Source organism: Geospiza fortis, unplaced genomic scaffold (genome assembly GCF_000277835.1).
Source record: "Geospiza fortis unplaced genomic scaffold, GeoFor_1.0 scaffold425, whole genome shotgun sequence".
Classification (NCBI taxonomy): Eukaryota; Metazoa; Chordata; class Aves; order Passeriformes; family Thraupidae; genus Geospiza; species Geospiza fortis.
In genome coordinates this window covers 2,368,848-2,390,613 of record NW_005054387.1, presented here as the reverse complement: position 1 = coordinate 2,390,613, position 21,766 = coordinate 2,368,848, and the positions used below count along the sequence as shown (strand labels likewise).

General features: G+C 51.9%; 1 protein-coding gene across 1 annotated transcript in view; it reads left to right on the top strand.

The window, feature by feature from the left end:
• SMG6 (SMG6 nonsense mediated mRNA decay factor) overlaps nucleotides 1-21,766 on the top strand; it is a 104,357-nt gene that overhangs the window by 12,659 nt on the left and 69,932 nt on the right. The window contains exons 8-9 of the mRNA XM_031060632.1: nucleotides 9,384-9,445; nucleotides 13,009-13,154. Coding sequence (XP_030916492.1) covers nucleotides 9,384-9,445; nucleotides 13,009-13,154 — 208 coding nt within the window. The remainder of the gene's footprint in view (nucleotides 1-9,383; nucleotides 9,446-13,008; nucleotides 13,155-21,766) is intronic.

The following is a 21,766-nucleotide window of genomic DNA, read 5'->3' as shown; positions in this document are numbered from 1 at the left end:
CAAAAAGGTAACCCTGCAGGCTGCACATGATGTCCTGTGCTGAGTTTTGCATGCTTTTAGGGGTTTTTTAACCCAAAACTAGATGCTGGTGCAGAGAGTGGAGGGAATGGGACCCAGTAGCCCAGCAGTGCCTGCACATGCCCTGTGTGCTGCTGCTGGAGCTGTTCCCACAGCAGGTGAACATCTGAGCCCCACCAGAGCAGCGGTGTAGGTGTGTCCCCAAAGGGAGGGAGTGTCCCCTGGGGTTTTTCTCATGGAAGGAGCCAGTGGGATGCACACAAGCTCTTAGGGTGTCATCACCTTGTCACAGGAGGGTGACTCGTGTCAGGAAGTTTGTCCCCTCTCTGGTTAGATGCTCTCTAGTATTGAAGTGGGTGATTTTGTGTGAGGTGTGCTGTGCTCTGGGCTGTCCTTGCTGTCAGAGGATGGCAGTGCTTCCCCCCCAGCCTGCTCCTGATGCACAGCCCTGCAGAGCTGCCAGCACTGCTGAGCCTCCCCTGCAGCAGAGCAAGAAGCAGAGATGCTCTCTGGGGTGGGAATGCCAGGCACCAGCTGAGGGCTGCCTTCCCTTATTTCTGGCCTTTATCCACCACCCACATGAGAGAACAGCAAGAGCTGTTGCATCCTTCATCTTTGTGCCCAAAGTGAGACTTGAGAGGGAGAAGTGTGGAGTTCCCTCTGTCCTGCCCTCATTTTCCTCACCCCCACAAGCTTGCAGGAAGCTGTTGGGTTTGGTTACTCATTCATGGAGGTCAGGACCAGGTCTGGGGCTTTTTTTTCCCTTTGTGTTTAGGAAACAGTTTACAAACTGTTTTGAGCACGGGGGAGCTGGTGGCGTGTGAAAGAGGCCTGTCAGCCTCTTTATTGCTGGACTTGCATTAATTCTCTGCCCTGCCTCCTTTTCTGTAATCTCTTTCTTGGTTGGCAACATGAGTATTTCTGAGTGCTTTCCCCTGCCTGCAACCCCTCTGCCTCCTGATATGACCTCAGCCACCAAACCACCTTGGGGCTTTATTTTTACTCAAGCCGTTTTGTTTCGCGTGATGAGGTTGCTTTCTTTCCCTCAGCAGTGAGAAGAGTTCTCTGCAGAGGAAGTAAAAGAGTGCCAGGCTGCAGTTGAAACTGGTTAAACACCAAAACCACACTCCTGGTCTCTCTGGGTTTGAGACGTGACACTCAGCCATGCAGTTCAGCCCTGGCTTTTTTTGCCTGCCAGTTGTGCACCATCCCTGCTTGCATTTGATTTTTTTAATAAATTATGTTTTCACTTCAAATTGCTGATAAAAACCTTCTCAGCTGCAATTCCTGTGTTAGCAATCCAGGCAGAAAATGCTGCTTCCACTTTGCCTGGGCTTGTGATGTGCTGTGGATGCTCAGTGCTGCTCCACCAGAGCCCAGTCCAGCCTGTGCACTCATGTCATGTAGAACCCAAATAATCCTTTCCAGCACAACTTGACCTTTTGTCACTACCCAGAAAGTGAAGACTGAGCTATTTGTAACAGTTTCCAGAAGTTGGTGTTGATAATTTCCCCCCCCTCTTCTTCTTTTTAGTTGGTGGTTTGATTTAGCTGTGAAGAACAAGGCAGGGACTGATGTTGCCTGAATGGGAGAGAGACCCTGGCATGTTCTCCTTCTGGCAAGCAGGCATCTGGTGCTAATGTGTGTGGTGGATCAGAGGTGGGAGCACTACAAGGACATCAATGACTTGTGCTTTGTGAGGGGCTCTGCTCCATCCCTGTGCTCAAAGAGGCTGCGGCGAGGGGAGAGAGACTTCGTGTTCCAACAAGCTTCTCATACCCCAAAACCAAACACAATCATCCAGAAACCGCCTTTCCCTGTCAGTCACTCTTCCCTCATTTCCTCTCCTGCTGGTGCTGATCAGGCAGGGATTTGTGTGTAACCAAACCCCTCCTGCTGCTGCACACGAGGCCTTTCTCAGAGCGCTGGGTTTGCTGATCCTGGTGCTGCACAGTGGTGTTGGGAGGGAGACTTTGCACTTGAGATGAGAATGCTGCCAGGATTGGCAGTACTGGTAAAGGAAGTAAAATATCTTAATAGCAGGATTTGGGAGATTTTCCAGAGCAGGGTGAAGGCTGTAGACAGAGATTTCTCTTGAGATTTTTTTTGTTGTTAGTCTAACCTTGATCTTTGTCTGAAATTGGCCCAGGCCAACATTTCCTGCTGTCTGCTGTAGACTTTTTGAGATTGGCACCTCGTATCCCACAGCCAAACCTCTTAATTCTGCCATGGGGAATGTTTATTCCTCTTCAATGTTGAATGAGCCATTTCCAGACAGGCTCCTATCCACTGTGGAGTTGGGTACTAGGAAAGAAACTTCCTTCCGGAGGATCAGGGAGTGGAACCTGCTGGACTCTGTCATTTCCTCTGTCCTTGGCTCTCCTCTTCCTCCCCAGCAGATTTCACTGCTGCATAATTCCAAGTGGAGAGGGAGATGCAGCAGGGTGGACACCTACCTACCTGTGGGAGCAGCCTGGCTGGGAGCAGCTCCTGTTGTCCTGGCTGGGCATTGTGGGGATGTGAAGGCTGCGTGAGATAATGCTGTCATCCTTCTGGAAGGTTCTGTCTCTGCTCAGCCTGTTGGCCAAATGTCTCCTCTCTTGGCCCAACTCCATGCTAAGCCTTTCAGGGTTCCATCTCTTCAGTCTTCACCCTTAATTTCTCACATAATCTCCCTCTTTTGTGCTTTAACCCCACAAATAATCTACTCTGGAGTAGTGAAGAAGGCTGACAGCACCCTGAGCTGCCTTAGCAGCTGATCTCTTACAACCAGAATTCATCACACATTTCTCTGTGTCAGTTTTCTGTCACAGAAAGGTGAATGCTGTTTATTCCTGGCAAACAGTGAGTGTTTGAGTATAAGCTGCTTTTGGTTGGGGCTGCTTTAGTGCACATGTGGCCTCCCCCTTACCTGCTGGACACAGAAAGCTCTGCCTGGGCTTTAGTGCTTAACCAGATGCAGCCTTGAAGAGCTGAGCTTGTATCCTAAACGACCTGCAGCACCAGAGCCAATTTGTGAAAAGTTTTGTGTCAAAAGTGAACTTGATATCTCAGCTGAGGACTCTCTGGCATGTTTGCATAGATTCAGAGAGTTTATGGTCAGCAGGGACCATTAGATCATCTAGTCTGATCTCCTGTATATCACAGGTCCTTAAATTTCGCCCTGCTACCTCTATATGAAGCCAAATAACTCGTGTTTGGCTAAAGCAGTACTTCCAGAAAGACATCCAGCCTTGAGAATCCACCCTTTTCCTGGGGAGTTCATTCCAGTGATAACTGCACTAGTTTTGAGATGCTTTTACCTTATTTACAGAGTGAATGTTCCCAGTTTGTTCCCATGCTTTGCTCTTCTGCAAGCGTAAAGAGCCCTTAAGTAGCACGGAGGCACTTTACACCCAGCAATCCAATCTCCTCCCAGTCTTATTTTGATAACACTGAACAGATTGAGCTGTTGAAATTTTTCACTGCAAGGCATCAGTTCTAGCCTTTGAATCTCTTTTATGGCTGTTTTTTTGGATCCTTACCAATTTTTCAGCATCCTTTTAAAAAGAAGGGCACCAGAGCTGGATGCAGTATTTCAGTGCCATCCCCCACAGGGCTGTATTTAGATGTGAGTGTGCTGTCCAGTCCCTGCTCTGCTGGCTCATCCAAGGGATGTGTTTAATCCTTTTTGCTGGACATGGCATTGGGAATTCAGCCATTGTGGTCCCTAAAGGCTTTGTGGAGAAGCTGCCTTGGGCACAGTCTCCTGGAGACTTCATTTTCCATGTGGTGCCAGATGAATAACATGACATTTGATGCTGGAAACCCCCAGATTTTGAAGCTGTTATAATAAACCCTGTGTGAATGTTCTGTAGCCACCATTACTTACTGCTCCAAACGGGCAGTTTGACAGCAGAATTTCCTTTTGTTGCTTAAAAATGTTGCTAGTGAGTCTCTACCAATCCTCTTTCCATCCAGTTCAGTGAGGGTCCCTGAAGTCCTCTCTTTAAGAGGTTACTGAATCAGTTTATTCGTTTAATGATAATATTTTTTCAAGAATGTTGCATATTACTAATTCATGGAAACCAAATTTAGATACAAGCTTGGTTGAAAAGGAAGTAACACATATAAATATTCTATTCGACCTGCTTTCGTTGAGTTGAACGTTCTGCTAGTAAATTTGTTACTAAATTATGCTGGATTTATTTAGAAGTCAGATACTTGTTCTGGAGCCAGTGAAGTTACCATAGCTTGATCTTTACGTTACTAAAGCAGATAATTTTCTTCCTTAACATTTTTCCTTTCACCTGCTCCCTGCTGGGGTGAAGGAAGAACTCAAAAGCTCACTGCTTTTGCCAGAGAGCTTCTTAAATTCCTCTTTTTCTTTGCTGGGTTGATGGCTTGTAACTTTTATAGCCATGGAGCTGCTGCACTGCAAAAGACCAGGGAGCTGCAGGAGTGTCTCAGTGTCTCTTTACCTGTAAATTAATTTTTTTTATACCTCAAGGCCATGATGTATCAGGGTTCCCTCTCTCTTCCATGTCACAGCAAATTGGATTTTACATTTGTGTGGTGCCTGATGTTAAGTAGCGGGATTTTCATTGGAATTGCTTTTACTGCTACAGAAATGAATCCATTTGAGGGCAGGACATTGCTCTGCTAAGCAGAAACCTGCACCAAACACGTGGCACGAGGCAGCCAAGGCAAGCCCTGTATCCATTTGTGGTTGCAGGTGGTATATGAAGAGAAGTGATTATGGTAATTAGCCCAGCTGGAATTTGCCCACAGCTCTGTGGGTACCTTGTAAACGCTGCAGAAATGCCAGATAATTTTAACAGCCCTTTTGTCTCATCACCTTTATGTAGGTAGCCATTTGCACAAAACCCTTTTCACCAGCACTTTGGTGGGGTTACACCTGTAGCAGTAAAAATTCCTCCTGCTATCCTGCCAGTTGAGCCCACTGCAGCATTCTGGGCTTTTCAGGAATTCCTGTAACAGTGTTGGGCTGGGTGCTCTGAGAGAGCTGCCTGTGGAAAAAGAGGAATAATCTTAACGTGGTATGTCTAACCCTTGAGCTGGGAGTGAGAATATGGCACGTTTTGAGTGCCTGGATTGTTATTTCACACAGTTCTCAGCAAGGAAGCTGTGCCTGGAAAAGCCTGACTGCCCAAGAAACCCTGAAAATATTTGGGATGAGTGTGGTACGTGTTTTGGAGCAGAGCTGTGTGGCTCTGTGGTCTGTATCCCAACCCCTTGTCACTGAGGAGACCCTTAGACTCAGGAGAACATCCTGCTGTGCTCCAGGCCCTTCCACTCCAGTGGAGACAGCACATTTGTTACAGGCAGTTTTGCATCTGGTCTCTTGATTAATGGACTTGTCTCTTGCAGCCTATTTTGACTCTGACACCACTTTCTGCTCCACAGATGCTTTGCTGATGTTGAAGAAAGTTTGCCTCGCTTGATAAAGACCAGATCCTGGAATTTACTTCCAAACCTGAAGTAACAATTTTTAACTTGAAATGCTTTTTCCCCAGGAGTCACTTCTCCAAAATCTTTCCCTTATTTGGTGCCTCCTTCCCAGCTGGGGCTGATGCTCAGGTGCCAAAGCTCTGTGCACTCCTTGCCCGGAGACAAACGGGTTCCAGCCCTGATCATGGCACTCCATTTCCTGTGCCCTGCAGTGGCATTTCCAGCATTGCTCTGCTGGGTGGGGGACACCATTTTCAGTGCAGGATCTGGAGGTGAAATGTTGCTTTCTTCTCTGCTGGCTGGAGACAAGGCAGACCTTTCCCAAAGCTGCCCGAGCGGTTCTGTGTTGCTGTCAGGCCGCGCTCCCCGTGGCCTCGAGGAGATTTGAGCTGGCTGTTGAGCCCTGTTGCTATCTCTGCTCTTTTAGCTGCTCCACAAGAAGTTGTTAGTCACTGTTGATTCCTTCCATGGCAACAAATCCAGTTGGGTTGGCGGCGAGGTGTGTGAGTGCTCCCCAAGCAGCGCTGGGCTGCTTCCTCTGGTGAGGTTGCCTCTTCCCAGGTGGATTTAGTCTGTCTGCACATGCTGACTCATGACAGCTGAAACAGCTGTTTTCAGCTTCAGGCACTACTGTGTGCAGGGACCCCTTCTTCTTCTTGACAGCTGGTTTGTTTTTGTAACTAATGCCTTCACTATATGCTCATAACTTCCATATCGGTGATGCCCGCTTTTCAGCTGCAAGGGCCAAAATCCAGTTTCTGACATAGTTTTGTTGTTGTATAAGCTTTGCTTGATGGGCTTTTCCCAAATGGGCAACTGGGACAATCCAAATTTGGTTTCTTGACCCAAGGAGCAGCGTTGCACACAAAGGGCAGCAGTGTCAGTGTGCTGGGAGTCCTGGTCTGGCATCCTGATATCAGCATGAGGACCATTTTTGGGAAATCTTTGGAGGGGGCTGCTTTTGGGCTGCACAGTCAGTGAGAAGAAGTTGTTGTGGGTCTCATGGCAGCACTGTCAGGATAGTGAGCATGCTGACAATGCTTCTTGGAAGTGTTCCTCTCCACCATGTGAATGCAGAGCAGCAGGTGACAGAACTTCCTCCTCTGTGCCAGGCCACTCATGGAGGTTGCTGTTTTCCCTCTCCCCGTGAGAAGCTGAGTGTGGTGGGAGGAGCTGGGAGGGCTCCCAGAGGCTGAGGGACAGGTGAGTCTGTAGAGAAACAGTCATCCAGAGAAAAGCCCAGTCAAAGCAGCCCCGTGGCCTTTGCATGAACCCGAAGATGAAAGGTCCAAAGTTGAGTGATGAGCTCGTCAAAACCTCGAGGCTGTGAGAGAAAAAGTGGTGAAAAAAGTGTGAGGTGCCTGCTTGAGATGCCACAGTGCTGGGGCACACAGGGTTCTGCCTGGGCTTGCTGGGGTTGTGATTTAAACTGGCAAGAAGCATGAAACATGCTTCATTCCTAGAGGCAGGTATCACATTTCCTGAAAACAATTATAAGTAAGCACATATCTGTGTCCCAGTTCTCTACTGGATGCTGGGGAGTGTGACTGGTTAGTCCTTGGGACTGTGAGTGAAAAGGCTGAGTGTGAAACTTGCTGTGAGAAAATGGGGGTGAAGGCAATGTCCTGACAAGCCCTCCTGGAGCTGGGTGTCTGTGGACACACTCTGGGCATGTCCCTGCTGGGTGTCACTTTCCATTCAAGGTGGGGAATTCTGGTTTTCCCCCGCTGCCAGTAAAGTGTGGGGATTGCAGAGCACCCGTGGGTGAATGTGGGCCTTGGAGGAAAATTTCTGCTCAATTTCTTCTTTCCCCATCCTGCAGCCTGCCCATGAGTGTTGCTATTCAGTAGAGATGGGTCAGTGTCAGGGTCTGTGATTTCAGCCAGGGCTGGTCACAAACCAGCTTTTTTGCCTCCACAAGCTGTTGCAAAAAAAAAAAAAAAAGAAAAAAAAAAGACCTGTTAAAGGCTTCAAGCTCTCAAAATTATCATAGTGTCCTAAGGTGAAGAATCAGCTATATCCAGACTTCACTGCCAGAATGAATAAGGGCTTTGCTGTGCTGTCCCAGTATTCCCCAGTCTCTTCTGGGTTCCATCTGCAGAGTTAATAAAATGGTGGCAAATCAAGTTGAGTTCTAGTGGAAAGGGCTCTTTAGGGCAGCAGTAAAATAGTGAGTAAGCAAGAACCCCTTGCTGCAGGGGCCAGTTTAATTGGTCTGGCTTGTTTTATGAGACAGGTTTTATGTCTAAACTCGCACATGGCCCAGGAGCAGCTCTGCAGCAGGGCATCATTCTCCTGCATGGATCCTCCGGGAACGCAGCCGGGTTAATTACACCTCACTGGAGGTGCAGAGCAGCTGGCATCAGTCATGGCTTGAGCCCAGGGGCTCAGCAAATGGGGCTGGGAGGTGGCACCAGAGCTAGGATGCCAGTGACAACTGTCCCCTGCAGCTGAGCCTGGCAGAGAGCTCGGGAGGCTCTGGTCAGTGCCTGCCCTGTGTCCACTGCCACAGCCCTGCCAGGTGATCTTATCCTCCCCCTGTGAGTGGAGGTGGGGGAGTTGAAGCTGTAAAAGCCCTGGGTGGATTGGAGCAGCATGGTGGTGCTCTGGGTCGCTCCTGGTCAGCATCTCCCTCGCAGCACTGGGGGCCTGGCTTTTCTCAGCACGCTGAGGCTGTGCAGGCACAGGCGAGAGAGGAAAACCTCCTGCTCTGGGGAAGGTAAAAGGGAGGCCAGTCCACTCCTGCTGTGACACAGCCACCCCCAGGGCCAGGCTGAGGGAGTGCTTACCCACCCACAGCCATCCTCAGAGCCCTGCAGATAAGGACTGGGAAAGCCCAGAGCTGTGCTGGGCGAGCAGGGGTGGCCTGCAGCAGAGTAAGTAATTATTCAAGTCAGGTTTTGGAGTCAGGGGACCAAAGCAGGGCAGGAAGCTGCCTTCACACTGTGTGCTACATCCAGCTCCATGTCCACAGAATCATGGAATGGTTTGGGTAGGAAGGGACCCTAAGGACCATCTAGTTCCAACCCCCCTGCCATGGGCAGGGACAGCTCGCACTAGAGCAGATTGCTCAGAGCCCCATCCAACCTGGCCTTGAACACTTGCAGGAATGGGGCATCCACAGCTTCTCTGGGCAGCTCAGTAGCTGTTAAAAAGGCAGGGTCTCAGAGCTCTGCTGGCTCTGAACACTGTGTCTAGCACCAGATAAATGAGGGGATGCAGTATCACCCCAATCCTCCCTGGCTTCTGGAAGCTGCTCCTGGCAGGGCACGAACAAGTGTGAGAGCTGTTGCTAAGCTCTCTGTGCTGGCTGCTCTGCAGAAAAGTGCTCGGGAGGACATCCTGCTCCCTCTCTGCCTTGTCCAGCTGCTGCTCTGCCTCTGACACAGTCAGGAGCATGGAACAGGCTGCTGCTGGTGCTTGTGGGGTTGTGTTTTTCCATCAGTGGGAACGCTGTCTTTGGAGACTCCTTTTCCAGAACCACTTAGGCTGTGCTAAATTTTGAATTGATGAGACAGGGGGGAGGAGAGCTTTGCCTATCAGTGCCTGGGGTGCAGGTATCAGCTGTGGGTTGCTGGGGTGCAGGTTTGGGCTGCCCAGGGTGTGGGTTTGGGGCTCCCGGGGTGCAGCAGCCCTGTGCAGGATCACAGGACCCGGCAGAGGGTGCTGTGTCTCCACCGCCTCTCCCGGCTCCACTTCCAGCTCCAGCTGTTTGGCACTTGCCTCTGCCTCTGTGCATGATGTTTGTAAGAGTTTGGGCATGTCCATTTGGTTCCCATCTCCAGTGCCACCCCCAGCATCCAGGCCAGGTTCTTCTGTCACTGGGGACATTCTTAATTCACAGGAAATAGGAGAGAGTTTAATTGTTTTCTCCTCTCTCTCTTTTTTTTTTCCTTTTTTTTTTTCCCATGCAGCTGAACAAAAGGTTCATCCTCAGTTTTCTCCATGCCCATGGGAAGCTGTTTACCAGGATTGGGTAAGTGTGCAGGATGTTTATTTTATTTTCCTACATTACAAGTCTTTTTGGAATTTAATATTGTTAGCAACTAAGCTGTGTTTGGAGCTGAGGGCACAGGGTGTGAATTCTTGCAGGCCTGGCCTCCTGGTTCTTATTCTCCTTACCCGCCCTCCAACCCACACTGGCTGGAGCTTGGGCTTTTCCTTTCCCCCACCTCAAAGCCCATTCCTGCCCATGCCCCAGGACCCTCTGGCAGAAGCTGAGCTCAGATGGTTCAAACACACAGCAGGGATTAGAGGCTGTTTTCTCTCTCTCCCATCACCTAACTGTGCCCCCTCCACTTGAATTTCTGGGTTTAACCCCCTCTCTTCCATTGCCCTCACCCAGTTCAAAGGTGGCTCCTGGGGGGTCTCTGTGGCTGTTGCCTGTGAGGATCACAAAGCCATGGAGGCAGATCAATGTGCTGGCTGAAAGCTGCCATCCAAACATGGCAAAAAAAGCCTTGCCCTTCATCTCCTCACTGCCATTTCAGTGAAAGCCCCATAGCTGAGAGCTGCCCTGGCTGTGGGAACTGGTTTGAACAGAGTGCCCTTGGCAGTGACTGTCAGAAATGGGTTTCAAGTAATTGAACAGCTCCCCTTGAAGCAAAGCAAGCCTGATCCCAGCCTGGGCTGAGATCCCAGCCCAGGGGACACCCTTGTGACCCCAAGGGCAGAGCTCAGCCTCGCAGCTGATGGGCTTCCCATGGAGCTGCCTCTGCTCCAGGTCCAGTCTGGCCCTCACTGTGTGGGAGCAGCTGCTGAGGAGAGACCCCATGTGGGTCTCTGGCAGTGGTGGTCTCTGCTCGAGCCTGCCAGGAGCTCGGAAGCGAGCAGAGTCTCCTGAGCTCTCTTGGCTCCTTCATTCTCCTCTGGAACTGCTGGCTGCAGGTCACAGGGCTGGGAGGGTGCAACCTTTTCCAGGCTGTGTGGGTGCAAAGTGACAACTTGTCCTTGCTGGGAACAGCTCAGATCCTGCCACACAGCAGCACCTCAGCACTTGCTGTCTCCAGTGCTTACAGGGGTGACCACACAGGAGGGGCACTTTGGACCCTTCACAAAAACCAGGGAAGCAGAGGCTGCTGATTTGCTGGAGATCCAAGAGTCTGAGGGTCACTGCTGATCTCTCCCTGATTCTCAAGGCGCTGATTATCCCCTCATGTGCCACCAGGCTGGCCTGCAGCGAGGAGGCACAGCTGGGTGTCCTGCCTGCAGGAAAAAAGGAGGAGAGCTGCCAGAGCCCAGGGAAGGTTTGGGAAGTGCAGGGTCTGTGCTGGAGGGCAGAGCATCCGGGGAGCTGCTGGTCCCCGGCGCTGTGGGGCCGCGCTCGCGGTCGAGCTCCGCTTGAACGGGTGCCAGCAGGGGATTAATGGGGATGTAGCAGAGATCAGTTGCACATTTGGCTCTTGAGGCTTTTGTGAAATTAAGATGCAGCGTTTCAGGCAGTTGCTTCCCAGGACAGTCATTTAGAAAACCCAAGTATGTTTAATGGTACAATATGCCCTGAAGTACTTAGAAGGGAACTAGAAAGTAATACCATGACACAGGAAGAGAAAATCGTCCAGCCCTGCTAAACAGCTTCCGTGCTTAAAATAGGTAAAAGGTGAGGAATAGCCAAGTCCTTTTTGGGCAGGATCTCTGGTGATTTATCTGGAAAAAATATGGAAAAGATGATGTTGTCCTAATTGGACTCTTGCTCCTAAAACCACAGGTAAGCAATTTATTAAAAGCTTCCGCTCGGCTCCTGACCTGCTGGTTCTGAGCTCAGTGGGGTTACTGCATGCTGTTCCAGATGTGCTGTGGTATCAAAGCACAGGTGGTGGAGCTAAGGAAGCCCTCACTCCTTCTTGTTGTTATTCCTTGGCAATAATCTTCATCTCCTCAGTAACAACCCATCCTGCAAAGAGCTCCTCCATCCCCAGAGTGCTGTCTGCCCTAGGAGGATGTTGCTGAATACACTGGATGTGGTCTGAGATTTCTCAAAATTAGGAAGTCTTTAGAAGCAATCAGTTTGCTCTAATTCTCTGGCTGTGCCCCAAATACAGGGAAGTTGCCTTTTGCAGGGAAAGCAGTGCATTTGTACTGTCAGAGCTGCTCCATTCTGCACAGCTACAAAGTACAAGGAGACTGTTCCAGCCCATGTTTTTGGGAAGGTAACAGAGACTTTGAACTGCTCCAGCAAACAATGCCCAGGGAGAGGGTACCCTGCTGGTAGGCAGACCCAAGTGATGAAAAGCACCCATGAAATATGACTAAAAAGAAAGCCATTTCTATCTTTAAAAATAAAACTGTCACTGTCCTGAAGTCTGTTGGGGAAGCCCAGCAGAATTGCCCATGTGGGTTACCAGAAGTGGCTCATTAATCCAGCCCGTGGTGATATCACAAGATCTAAATCTCCTGGGGGGAAGATAGAGGAAATTGCTGTGGAGGCCCCTGAGGTTGCCTGCCCCAGCTTCAGATGCCTCATCCTCTGTGGGTTTTGGCTCCCTCACTCCCATGTGGGCACTTGATAATGTAACTTATAACTGGTGTGGGCACTTTTTGGAAGATATTCAGTCTGCTGGGTTAGGTTGTGGCTTTTTCTAGTGTAGGAACAACAATCAATACAGCAAACTCTGCAAAAGAGCCAGTGGGACAGGAGGACCTCCCCCCTCAGTAGTTCCCAAGGTTTTGGGCAGCTTCTTGGTTGTAAAATTGTCTTCATGTGATACCAGGTGAGGACTGTTGTGGGCAACCACACCTCAGTCATCTTTGGGGTTTGACCGTGCTCTTTGTAAAAATTTCTGGGAGGTTGCTGAGGATCCAACAGCTTTGATAAGTGACCTCAGCTAATTTCCTCAGCGATGAAGAGCAGGATAAAGGTGTCAGATTTCCGTGGGCGCTTGTGAGGGGTGTTGAAAGCTCACCCCATCCCCAGGCGTGGCCCCGCAGCCGCGGGCTGCCGTGTCCTGACGCGCGACAGCGGCTGTGGGGACCCGCTCCAGCTTTGACACTGTCAGCAGCTCCGCCAGTCTGAGAGTCCCTGTCCTGTGGGGCTCGAAGTGATGAAGTTTAGGGGCTCAATCACAGTGCTGGAGAGTGTGTAGCCTGGGGGAGACAGGGCTCGGTGCCATGTTGCAGCGAGGAGTTCTGGAGGAAGCACGCTCTGGCTGGCGTTCAATGCACTGGAATTGCCACATCCGCAATGTGGCACCAGTGTGTGCATTTTGCTGCAGCCTTGGGAGTCCCATGGGCTGCTCCTGGTCCAAGTGAGCTGCTGGCCCCTTGGCACCTCTCCCAGATTGGTAGAAGTCAGTAGAAAAAAATGGTTGGTCAGAAATGACTCATAAAGGCCGTGTTTTCCTGCCAAAAGAATGCTGCCTGTCGATCACAGAGCAATCCCTCACTGCCCTCTCGAAGGAAGCAGCCTGCACCTTCATTCCCCACAGCTCCTGGCTGGGAGACAGCACCCCAGGGATTCCCCCTTCCCCACGAGATGTGACACGGGCTGAGCCATGCCCACCTCCACAGCCTGCTCTCCACAGCCTCTCTCTCTGTCTGCAGGATGGAGACTTTCCCTGCCGTGGCCGAGGAGGTCCTGAGGGAGTTCCAGGTGCTGCTGCAGCACAGCCCTCCTCCCATTGGAAGCACCCGCATGCTGCAGCTCGTGGCCATCAACATGTTTGCAGTGTACAACTCCCAGCCCAAAGGTACCACGTGCTGCTGGAGGGGAAACTGGATGGAAACTGGATGAAACATTCCCCACGTGGAGAAGGGCGGGGGACACACCAGATGGGGAGGTGGGAGTGGTGGTTGGATGCCTGTGGGTGTCAACACAAAGGGACCTTGGCTGGGCCTTTGGAGCTGGCTGAGGTGTCTGAGGAGTGAGGAGGCATCGCATCCCCCTGGAGCCTGAGTCATCAGCACACAAGGAAAATGCTGCTTTATGGCTCTGCCTTCCCAGCGTTGGAGCTGGGCCCTGCTCAGTGTCTGTGCTGGCACCAGGAGCGCTGGGGCAGTCTCAGAGGCCTCAGCTGTTGGCTGTGGCTGCCTGTGTCCATGCAGGTAGGTGGGGATGTGATGCCACTCTCTGAAACACCAGGTTGGAGCCTGTGCCCCGTGGTAATTCAGAGAACAGCACAGATCTAGTGTTAATTAGTCTCCTCCTCTCACTTCCTCCATCCACCCAGCAGCCTGGATGGTCTCTACCATTGACAAGTTTAATGTGCTGGGCAACAGAGGTGCCACCAAACCAGAACCTCTTCACTGAGTTTAAAATGATGCTTCCAGGGATTGTACTTTTCCCTGTGTCCCCTCCAACACACGCTCAGCAGCAGGTACCCAGCTCTGCCTGAGCTGTGAGTTTCGGAGCAGGGATGGGGCTGCTCTCCCTGGGTGGGAGGAAACAGCATTTCACATCCTGATGCCTTGGGATTTAGATCCCAGATATGAAGGCCTCCAGCTGATGGATTTCAGCTAAGGCCAGCGTGTGGATGATGAGGCTGAGCCCCAGAGGGCTGCTGCTGGAAGATCCCTCCCTCGTGAGCCAGTTGGCCACTGCTCAGGCTGGTGGTCAGTGGCCAAGGTCAGCTGTTGGAGCAAACCAGCACCAGCTGGAGGGCTGAGAAGTGGCTCCTATGGCTGCCTTGCAGGCACCCTCCTCTCCTGGGGGGAGCTGTCAGTCCCACTGGTGAGGCAGCCATGCCCTCCTGCCTGCCAGATGCCAGCCAGTGATGGTGTGTTTATCTTTGAGCTGCAAAGTACTTCGTGATTATAAGCAAATGCCTCTGCGTGACAGTAATTATTGTATTCATAATATTAATAATACCCCTGGTAGGTGAATTAATAGTGGTGTCTGTGCCACAGACAGGGGTGGGTGGGAAGCAGAGGATGAGATTTGTCTGGGATGGATGGCAAGCCCCTGTGGCAGAGCTGGAAGCAATCCCAGCTCTCAAACCACTGGGCTGAGCTCGTCCCTCCACAGCCGAGTTGTGGATGTGTGTGAGTGACGGAGGGAGTGCTTTTTATCTCATGAAAAATAAGTATTCTCAGAGTTTTCTGCCTCCTGTGTGGGTAGCTGCCAGCTGCTCCCAGCTTTTGGATCTCTGGAGAAAGCAAACCTGTTCCTGCTGGGGCCCGCAGGCTGCGTGCGGAGCAGGTGGCAGCTCCTGGAATGCCTGCAGGTCGGATGGCACCACGGCTGCCATCTGATGCCAAGGGCCCTTCAGGGATTTCCCTGAGGGCTCTTTGCTCTGGTGACCCTGAAATATCGCTGAGAGTGGTGTTGGCAAAGCAAACCCTGCTGTCAGCACAAACGCCCCGGTGGTCTCGGAGCGCTCGTACGCCGAGTGCTGGCACAGCACAGGTCGGGCTCGCTGCCGACGCTGCCATCCTGGGAAGAGCTGGGTGCAGATGGAAATCAAAAGCAGAACAGCAAAGGGTCTGGAGTTTTGAAGGAAGGCAGGAATGTTGGAAGGATTTCGGAGTCCCCTGCGTGGAGCGAGGGCGCTGGCTCGCTCCCCAGGCTGCTGTGGGCAGAGGCCTGGGGGAGCGCGGCAGGAACGCTGTCGGGAAGGTGCTGTCGGGTTTCCATTTCCCAGCACATGAGTCACCTCCCTGTGCTGCAGCAGCAGGGGCAGCAGGGAGCCCGGGGGCCGAGCCGCCCCTGTGGGCCTGTGGGAGGCTGGCAGGACGCAGGGAGCAGCAGTCCCACCCTGCCTGCATCCCAAATTGCCAGGAAGCGTTGCTGGGGAGCCGGCTGCAGTCAGAGCTTGGCTGTGTCCACTCCGCAGAGCTTGGATGTAACTTTGCAGTTGGACCAAACAGCCTCTGGAGATCTCCTCCTACTGAAATCCTCCTGCAAATCTGGGAGCAGAGCGTGTCTGTGTCCTTCCCATCTCACGGGCCTGACACTCAGTGTGCAGTAGCAGGAGGAGATCCGTGGGTTTGGGGCTGGGAGGGAGGTCTGAGCCTCTCTCCCCTGCTGTCCGGGGGTGTTCTCTTCAGGGATAGCTGCTCCCTCCCTTCCAGGCTGTGTATTTCCAGGTCTCTGGAGCCCCAGCTACTCCTGAGAAACTTGCAAATGTGCTTGTTGCTCCATGTCTGGTGTGTAACAAATCCCTGGTGCCGAGATCCAGTGGTGCTGGAGGTCACAGTGAGATGTCACTGGCATAACAGTCACAATGTGGGGAATTCTATGAAATTCTTAACCCCTAAATAAGAACTTTTAAGTAAAGAGTCAGGTATTAAGAAAAAGGGAACTTAAAATTAAATGCTGTGTTAAGCACCTGTCCTCCCTCTTCCTCAGGTTTGCACCAAACACAATCCTGCCCCATCTCAGCCTCAGTTTCTCCCATTTTTGGATTATACTTGGTCTGTCCCAGACCTTCAGTAAGGCAATGGGCAGCACAGGAGGGTGGGGCTCATGCATGATAGTTCGTATCTGCTGCTCTTTGCTTTTTTACTCCTATTCTTTTGCTGTGCTGTGGGTTGGCCCTGACACTCAGGAGTGCCCCTGCCCTGGCACGTGTCCCCTATGGGATTTGTGACATGTCTTCTGTGTCTCTTCTCCCAGCCACTGCCACTTTTTCATAAACCAACCAACACCAACCGCAAGGTCACCGTGTGCTCTTCTGACAGGGTGACTTTTTTTGTGCTGTGTTTAAACTGGTTTCAAAACCAGCCAGCTGTGAGCAGCACGTGGCATTTCACATCCTCCTCCCACGCAGCTCACTGCTGTGGTTACCTGAACCCTGCAGTGGGTGCCAGGGCTCAGGTGAGCACAGACAGGGCCCTGTGGCCCGTGCCCAGTGCAGCTGAGCTGTGCTTGTCCCCAGGGACAGCACCAGGCACGCTGGAGCTGGTCTCAGCTGCCTGTGCAGCCGGGCAGCACTGGGAAGATCCTGGGAGATGAATTGGATCTGTTGTTTTCTCTGACAGAGGAAGCCAAAGAATTCCCACATGAAGTGCATCCCCTGCTGTTCAGCATCAAACAGTGTGTTCCTGCTTTGTCCAGGGAGGCATGCAGCCAGTGAGGGTCCCACTGACCCGACTGCCTCCTGTCAGGAGCACTTCAGGTGTGAAAAAGCTTCTTGCAGACCTCAAACCCATGGGACGAGGAGCGCCCACCTAGGGGAAGGAGGCAGAGAGAGGTGGTCACTCTACATGGCAGAGACTTGCAGTTGCTGGTGCTTCCCAGGATGGGACATTGGTGACCAGCCAGTGTTTTGGGCCATCCTGGGCTCTGCCTGGGGCAGGGCCCTAGTGGGGTGGCCCGTTTTAACAGTTTGGTAGCCATCTGCACAACCAACTCACAGAGAAGTTTGGATCCCTTTATCCCGACCACAAACACTCCAAGAATTTTAATTTTTTTTTAATTCTGTAATTTGGAGAAATAAAACTCTGGTTTCTGAAAAGACTAATTGAAGCCGTGCTTGCGGCAGGGGCATCTCGGTGAGTGGAGAGAGAGAGGAACCCCCTCCCAGCCCATCTGTGCCCAATTTACTCCAATCTGGCCTCTCTGAGGCTTTTTTCTTTCTCTCTCTCTTTAATAATTTGTTTTATAATTCCTGGAATCAAACCCATCTCAGACACACTGTTTTATTTTACTGTATTATTGGATTATACTTCCTATAAATCACTGGATGTTATTCATAGGCCACCACCAGAATAACTTCCCCTCTCCCCCCAAACCCCCCCGATGGCCCCGCATTCCAAACAAGCACACACCAGGGTGGGGGTGCAGCAGCACGGGGCACCCTAGAGACACTTCCCGGAAATCCCAGCAAATTTGCCTGGCTGTGGGTGTGAAGCATCAGGCTGCAGCACCTGGATGCCTTCTGGCACTCTGGGCCGGTCGAGTTGTGCAGTGTGGAGGTTGTTAGGAGGTCGGGCTTAGGTGGAAGTGGAGAGGGGAGGGGGCTGCCATATGTGCATCCTCAGCACATGTAGGGAATGAAGTTGCATCCCCCAGGGCCGAGCAGAGTCAGGGCACAGAGGAACAAGGAGGGTCTGGCCAAAGTGTGTTGCTTTAGCTGAGGATTGGGAAAGTGGAAAGTGACAGTTTGGGCAGGGTGAGCCGTGCACAGGGCATTTGCTCTGCCAAGGAGGAAAACCTACTAGCTGTGCCCTGGCAGAGGGACTGTGCTCATCTGGGTTTGAGGAGGGCTCAATGTGGCAGGGGCAGGCTGAGCTTTGCTCTGCACACCCTGAGTCTGTCTTCTTGAGTGGGACAGGGTTGGGTTCTCTGTGCAAGGTGGTGTCAGCTGGGACACCCTGAAGGCTCGTGCAGAAAGGGAGGTTTCACAGCAGCAGCTTCCGAGCGCTGTCTGTGGCTTTTGCCTCACTGGTGTCCTGAGACCTGGGCCTGAGCAGGTTGGTGCTGCAGGGGTTGGAGAGACTCTGCCTGGCTCAGAGAGGAGCTGCTGCCACACAGCTGTGACTGCAGCCTGTGCAAGGTTTGCTAAGGCACGTGGCCCTGCTTGCTCCTTGAACACTGACACCAGCTTGAGATACGGATCTTGCCCAAATCTTGATACACAAAAGGGAAGATCTGTAGGTCAGTGCAAATCCCCTGCAGCTCTTAAGCAGGTCCTGGACTTTCTGTTTTCATTGGGGAGGTCAGAGCCCTGAGATGAGGCTGTGCTGTGGTTATCAGCAGCCAGCTCTGCTGCCATTCCACCCTCCTCACAGCCGTGTGCCGGACATGGCAGGTCTCGCTTTGCTGACCACACCTGCTCAGGCTTGTAGCCTAAACCCTTAAAATATCCCTAGAGATGATGCAGAGGCTGGTGGTGTCTGCCTCAGCTCTGACCATTGCCACGAGCTCGTTTGTGCCGCTCGGACCCAGCTCTGCTCAAAGAGCTGGCTGCAGCATCAGAGAGGCTCAGAGGAAGCACCTTCTGATCACCTGCGGCAGCCTCATCTCCACCTCTTCTCGTGCTGCTCTAACCACATCTTGCATGTTGGAGCTGACAAAAGGTGGGGGCAATCAACTGCAAGAGAGTCCAGTGCATTTGCCCAAGTTTAAAAATAAAGCAGTGGGTAACTGCCTTGGTTTGGTGGAGTTTTAAAATTAGGCACAAAAGAAAGCTTAATGAACCTTTGGCTATAGATAGCAGCAGAAGCAACTTGATGTTTCCCTACCTGGGGAGCAGAACTGAGTCCTTTTCTCTGAATTCCCCTCTTTGTGTGGTAAATACACACTTCAGCTGTGAGCTGTGACACCTTTGGGCTAAACAGCCAGGAGGGTGATGAAGATGTCACATTGCAGGGCTGTGCCGGGGGGACGCTGAGCATCTGCAGCCCTGTGCTCCGGTGAGAGCAGAGCCTGAGGTCCCTCCACCTGCCTGGGGGGCTCAGTTCACAGTGCAAAGCCCACTTGATGCAGGGAGGCTGGAGTGGAGCAGTTTGACATCTGGCTTTCTCTGGGTGCTGGGGCTTTGTTTGATGTACAGCAGTTGTGGACTGAGGTGTGTGCACTGAGATCTCCAGCTGCACCTGGAGTTGCTGTGTGACTTTACCTCTGAGACTGGGCAGTGCTGTCTTTAGTGAGGTGGTGTTAAGACATAACACTTCCCAAGGCCTTAAGTTTGGAGGAACTGGATGTTTAATTTATCCTTCCCCTCCTTTCACATTGCTGCTTGTATTTGCTTTGCATTTGAGTGGTATTTAGAAGAGGAAACTCAGAGGAGGGCTGGATAATTCTGGTGTCCATCCTCCCCCTTGCTGCCTGCCTTGCACTGAGGCTCCTGAGCGAGCTGGCTCTTTGATGCCACTGCTTTTGCAAAGGGCTTTTACACTGAATTTAGTGTTATTTAGTGATATCTGCTACTCCCTGTGTCCAGACACAACCCATACCCTGACATGTGTGAGTAGGAGGAAGTGCTGAAGTGGTGCAGGGAGTGCTACCTGCAGTGCTCATCTCAGGAGCCGCACAACTTCCTGTGCTGAGCCTCCTAAGGGACACGTATGTGTCCAGAGATGGCAGCTGACCCTCCAGGGTTTCTCCCCTGAGCCACTGGGAGTGTTGGAGGTTGGCACAGTTGCTGGGAACTGTCAACGCCTTTCCCTTCAGGGAAGGAAGCTGTCTCGGACTTGAGACACATCAGTAAAGTTCAGGTGAAATAATTCTGGCCCAGACATGTCTTCAGAGTCTTGCTCTCGGGCTCTTGAGGCTGGTGGCAGCAATGTTTAGACCAAAGTCTTCCTTTGCTTATTCCCCTCTGTTTCCTGTTTAAAAGGCAGATTGTCACATATTTGGGGATTTATTTACCGTAATTGGAGTTATTTTCCTGGCTGCTGGCTTCTGCCCTCTGATGCAAGACTCCTTAGTGAAACGTGTGTCCAGAAAGCCATGTGACTTTTTTTTCCCCTTGCCACAAGTGCCAGCAGGAGATGCAATAATCAACGCGCTGCAGGGAATTTCCACTGGCAGTTCAGGTTTCTGAAATCTAGACCTTGGCTTGGGAGGCAAAAGATTGAGCAGGGCTTTGTGGCAGGGAAGGGAAAGGTTTCCAGCAAAATTGAGAGTTTGCTGGTGTGTCAGACTCTCCACTCCTGCCCTCCAGCTCAAGTGCAGCAAAGTCCACATCAAGTGGTGTTAGATGAGCTTGCTGGGGGCTTCTGCCTGGTCTGCCTGTCACACAAGCACATCCTTACATCTGCCCTTGAAGCTGTTCCACGAGGTGATAGCAGGATCTCATTTCAGGGCAACAAATCGAGGGGAAATGATTTGTAAACACAAAGCCTGAGTCTGCTTTAGAGCCAAGCTTCAGCAGCCCAAGCAGCAAATCAGGACAATCAGTGACAGGTGAGGTGAGGTTGGAGAGGCTTTGCTGTGGTTCCAAGGCATGGCCAGCTCTGCAAACACTGAGTCCAGCCACTATTTGGATGAAGAAGCAGCACTGCTGTGTAAAATGAAAGGCAGGAAATGGAGCAGTGGCACACTGTGTCCGTCTGTCCTGCTGTGGAACAAGAAAGGAGGTGCTCAGGCAGGTCCCAGGTCTCTGCATCTCCCCAGCTTTGGAGGTGGAGAAAGAGGGGTGCCAGGCAGTCAGAGTGAGGTGCACCAGGTGCAGCAGCTTTGGTGAAGCTTTAGATGTTTGCAGCGTGACAGGAAGTCCTTTTGCTTTTGAAGAGATATTTCTGATTCTTTAATGTGCCTTGCACCTTTGATTTCCTCATGCTTTTAAGTAGCACCAAGTCAATTACTGTATTTCTGTTTAATTCTCTGAGAGAACACTGTATAATTAGGCTAATTATGCTGCTTTGTGAAGTTGTAAAACTCCTGATTGAGCTTGAGGGGCTGTTTTATAACCTTCCAGGTGTAGGCAGGGAGGGCTGCCCGCCCCATGCCCTGTGCAGGTTTGGGTGCAGCCTGCCAGCTCAGTGAGGGTAGTTCCTTCCCAGGGGCTGCCCCACAGGCTCATCCCCTGCCAGCTCCATCCTGCCTTCCTCTTTTTACAGGCTGCAGTCCCTCTGGGAATGCTGTGCCCAGTGCTAGGGGAGCTTGTTGGGATCTCTTCTTGCCTTAATGTTGAGATCAAGAATGGCAGCACAGCCAAGGCTGTGTTTCTGCTCTTGTGTATGTCTGAGGAGGTGACCCCATGCAGGTTTAGGTGTGGAGATCTTTTATTTTCCCACATTAGGCTGTGTGTGCCCTGCAGTGGGTTCTTGACAGCACAGAGCTGGCTCTGCATGTGCTAAGTGACAGTCAGGAGGAAGGTGTGACCTTCAGGTGTCACTCTGGCTGTGTGATGCTCACTCCAGCTTCTCTGACCAGGACAGTTTAACCCCGGCTGAGTGACAGCCCTGAAGGCACATGGCCCATCTCTAATGGAAGGGTCATTTTTAATGCTGGTCTGTGTGGCTGATGATGGCCATGGTGGCCTTAAGGCTGGCTGTTAGGTGACACACAGAGAGCACAAGTGATTTGTCTGCCCCTGGGTCTCTCAAGTCCCACCCAGAGAAGCAGCCAGGAGCACATCACTGTGGAATGGGAAGAATATACCCCACGGGGATGGGTTTGGCTGTAGAGTTTCTCCATTCCCCCTTCTCCCATCCCTCCTGGGATCATCTGGCCCCCTGACCCTGGCTCAGTGAACTCCTGGTGCTTCTCTGCCAGCCCCGGCAGCGGAGCTGGGGCGTCTTGCGAAAGCAGCGCCTGCTCCCCGGCTAATGGCACGGGGATGGAGAAGGAGGCTCCGGCTGCCAAAGGCGGGTTGGGAACAGCATAAACCCTTCAGCCCGAGGAGCCAAGGGCTGACAACCCTCGTGCCTGGTGCTGGGAGCCGAGCTCGTCCCGCCCGCCCGGGGGGCCCCA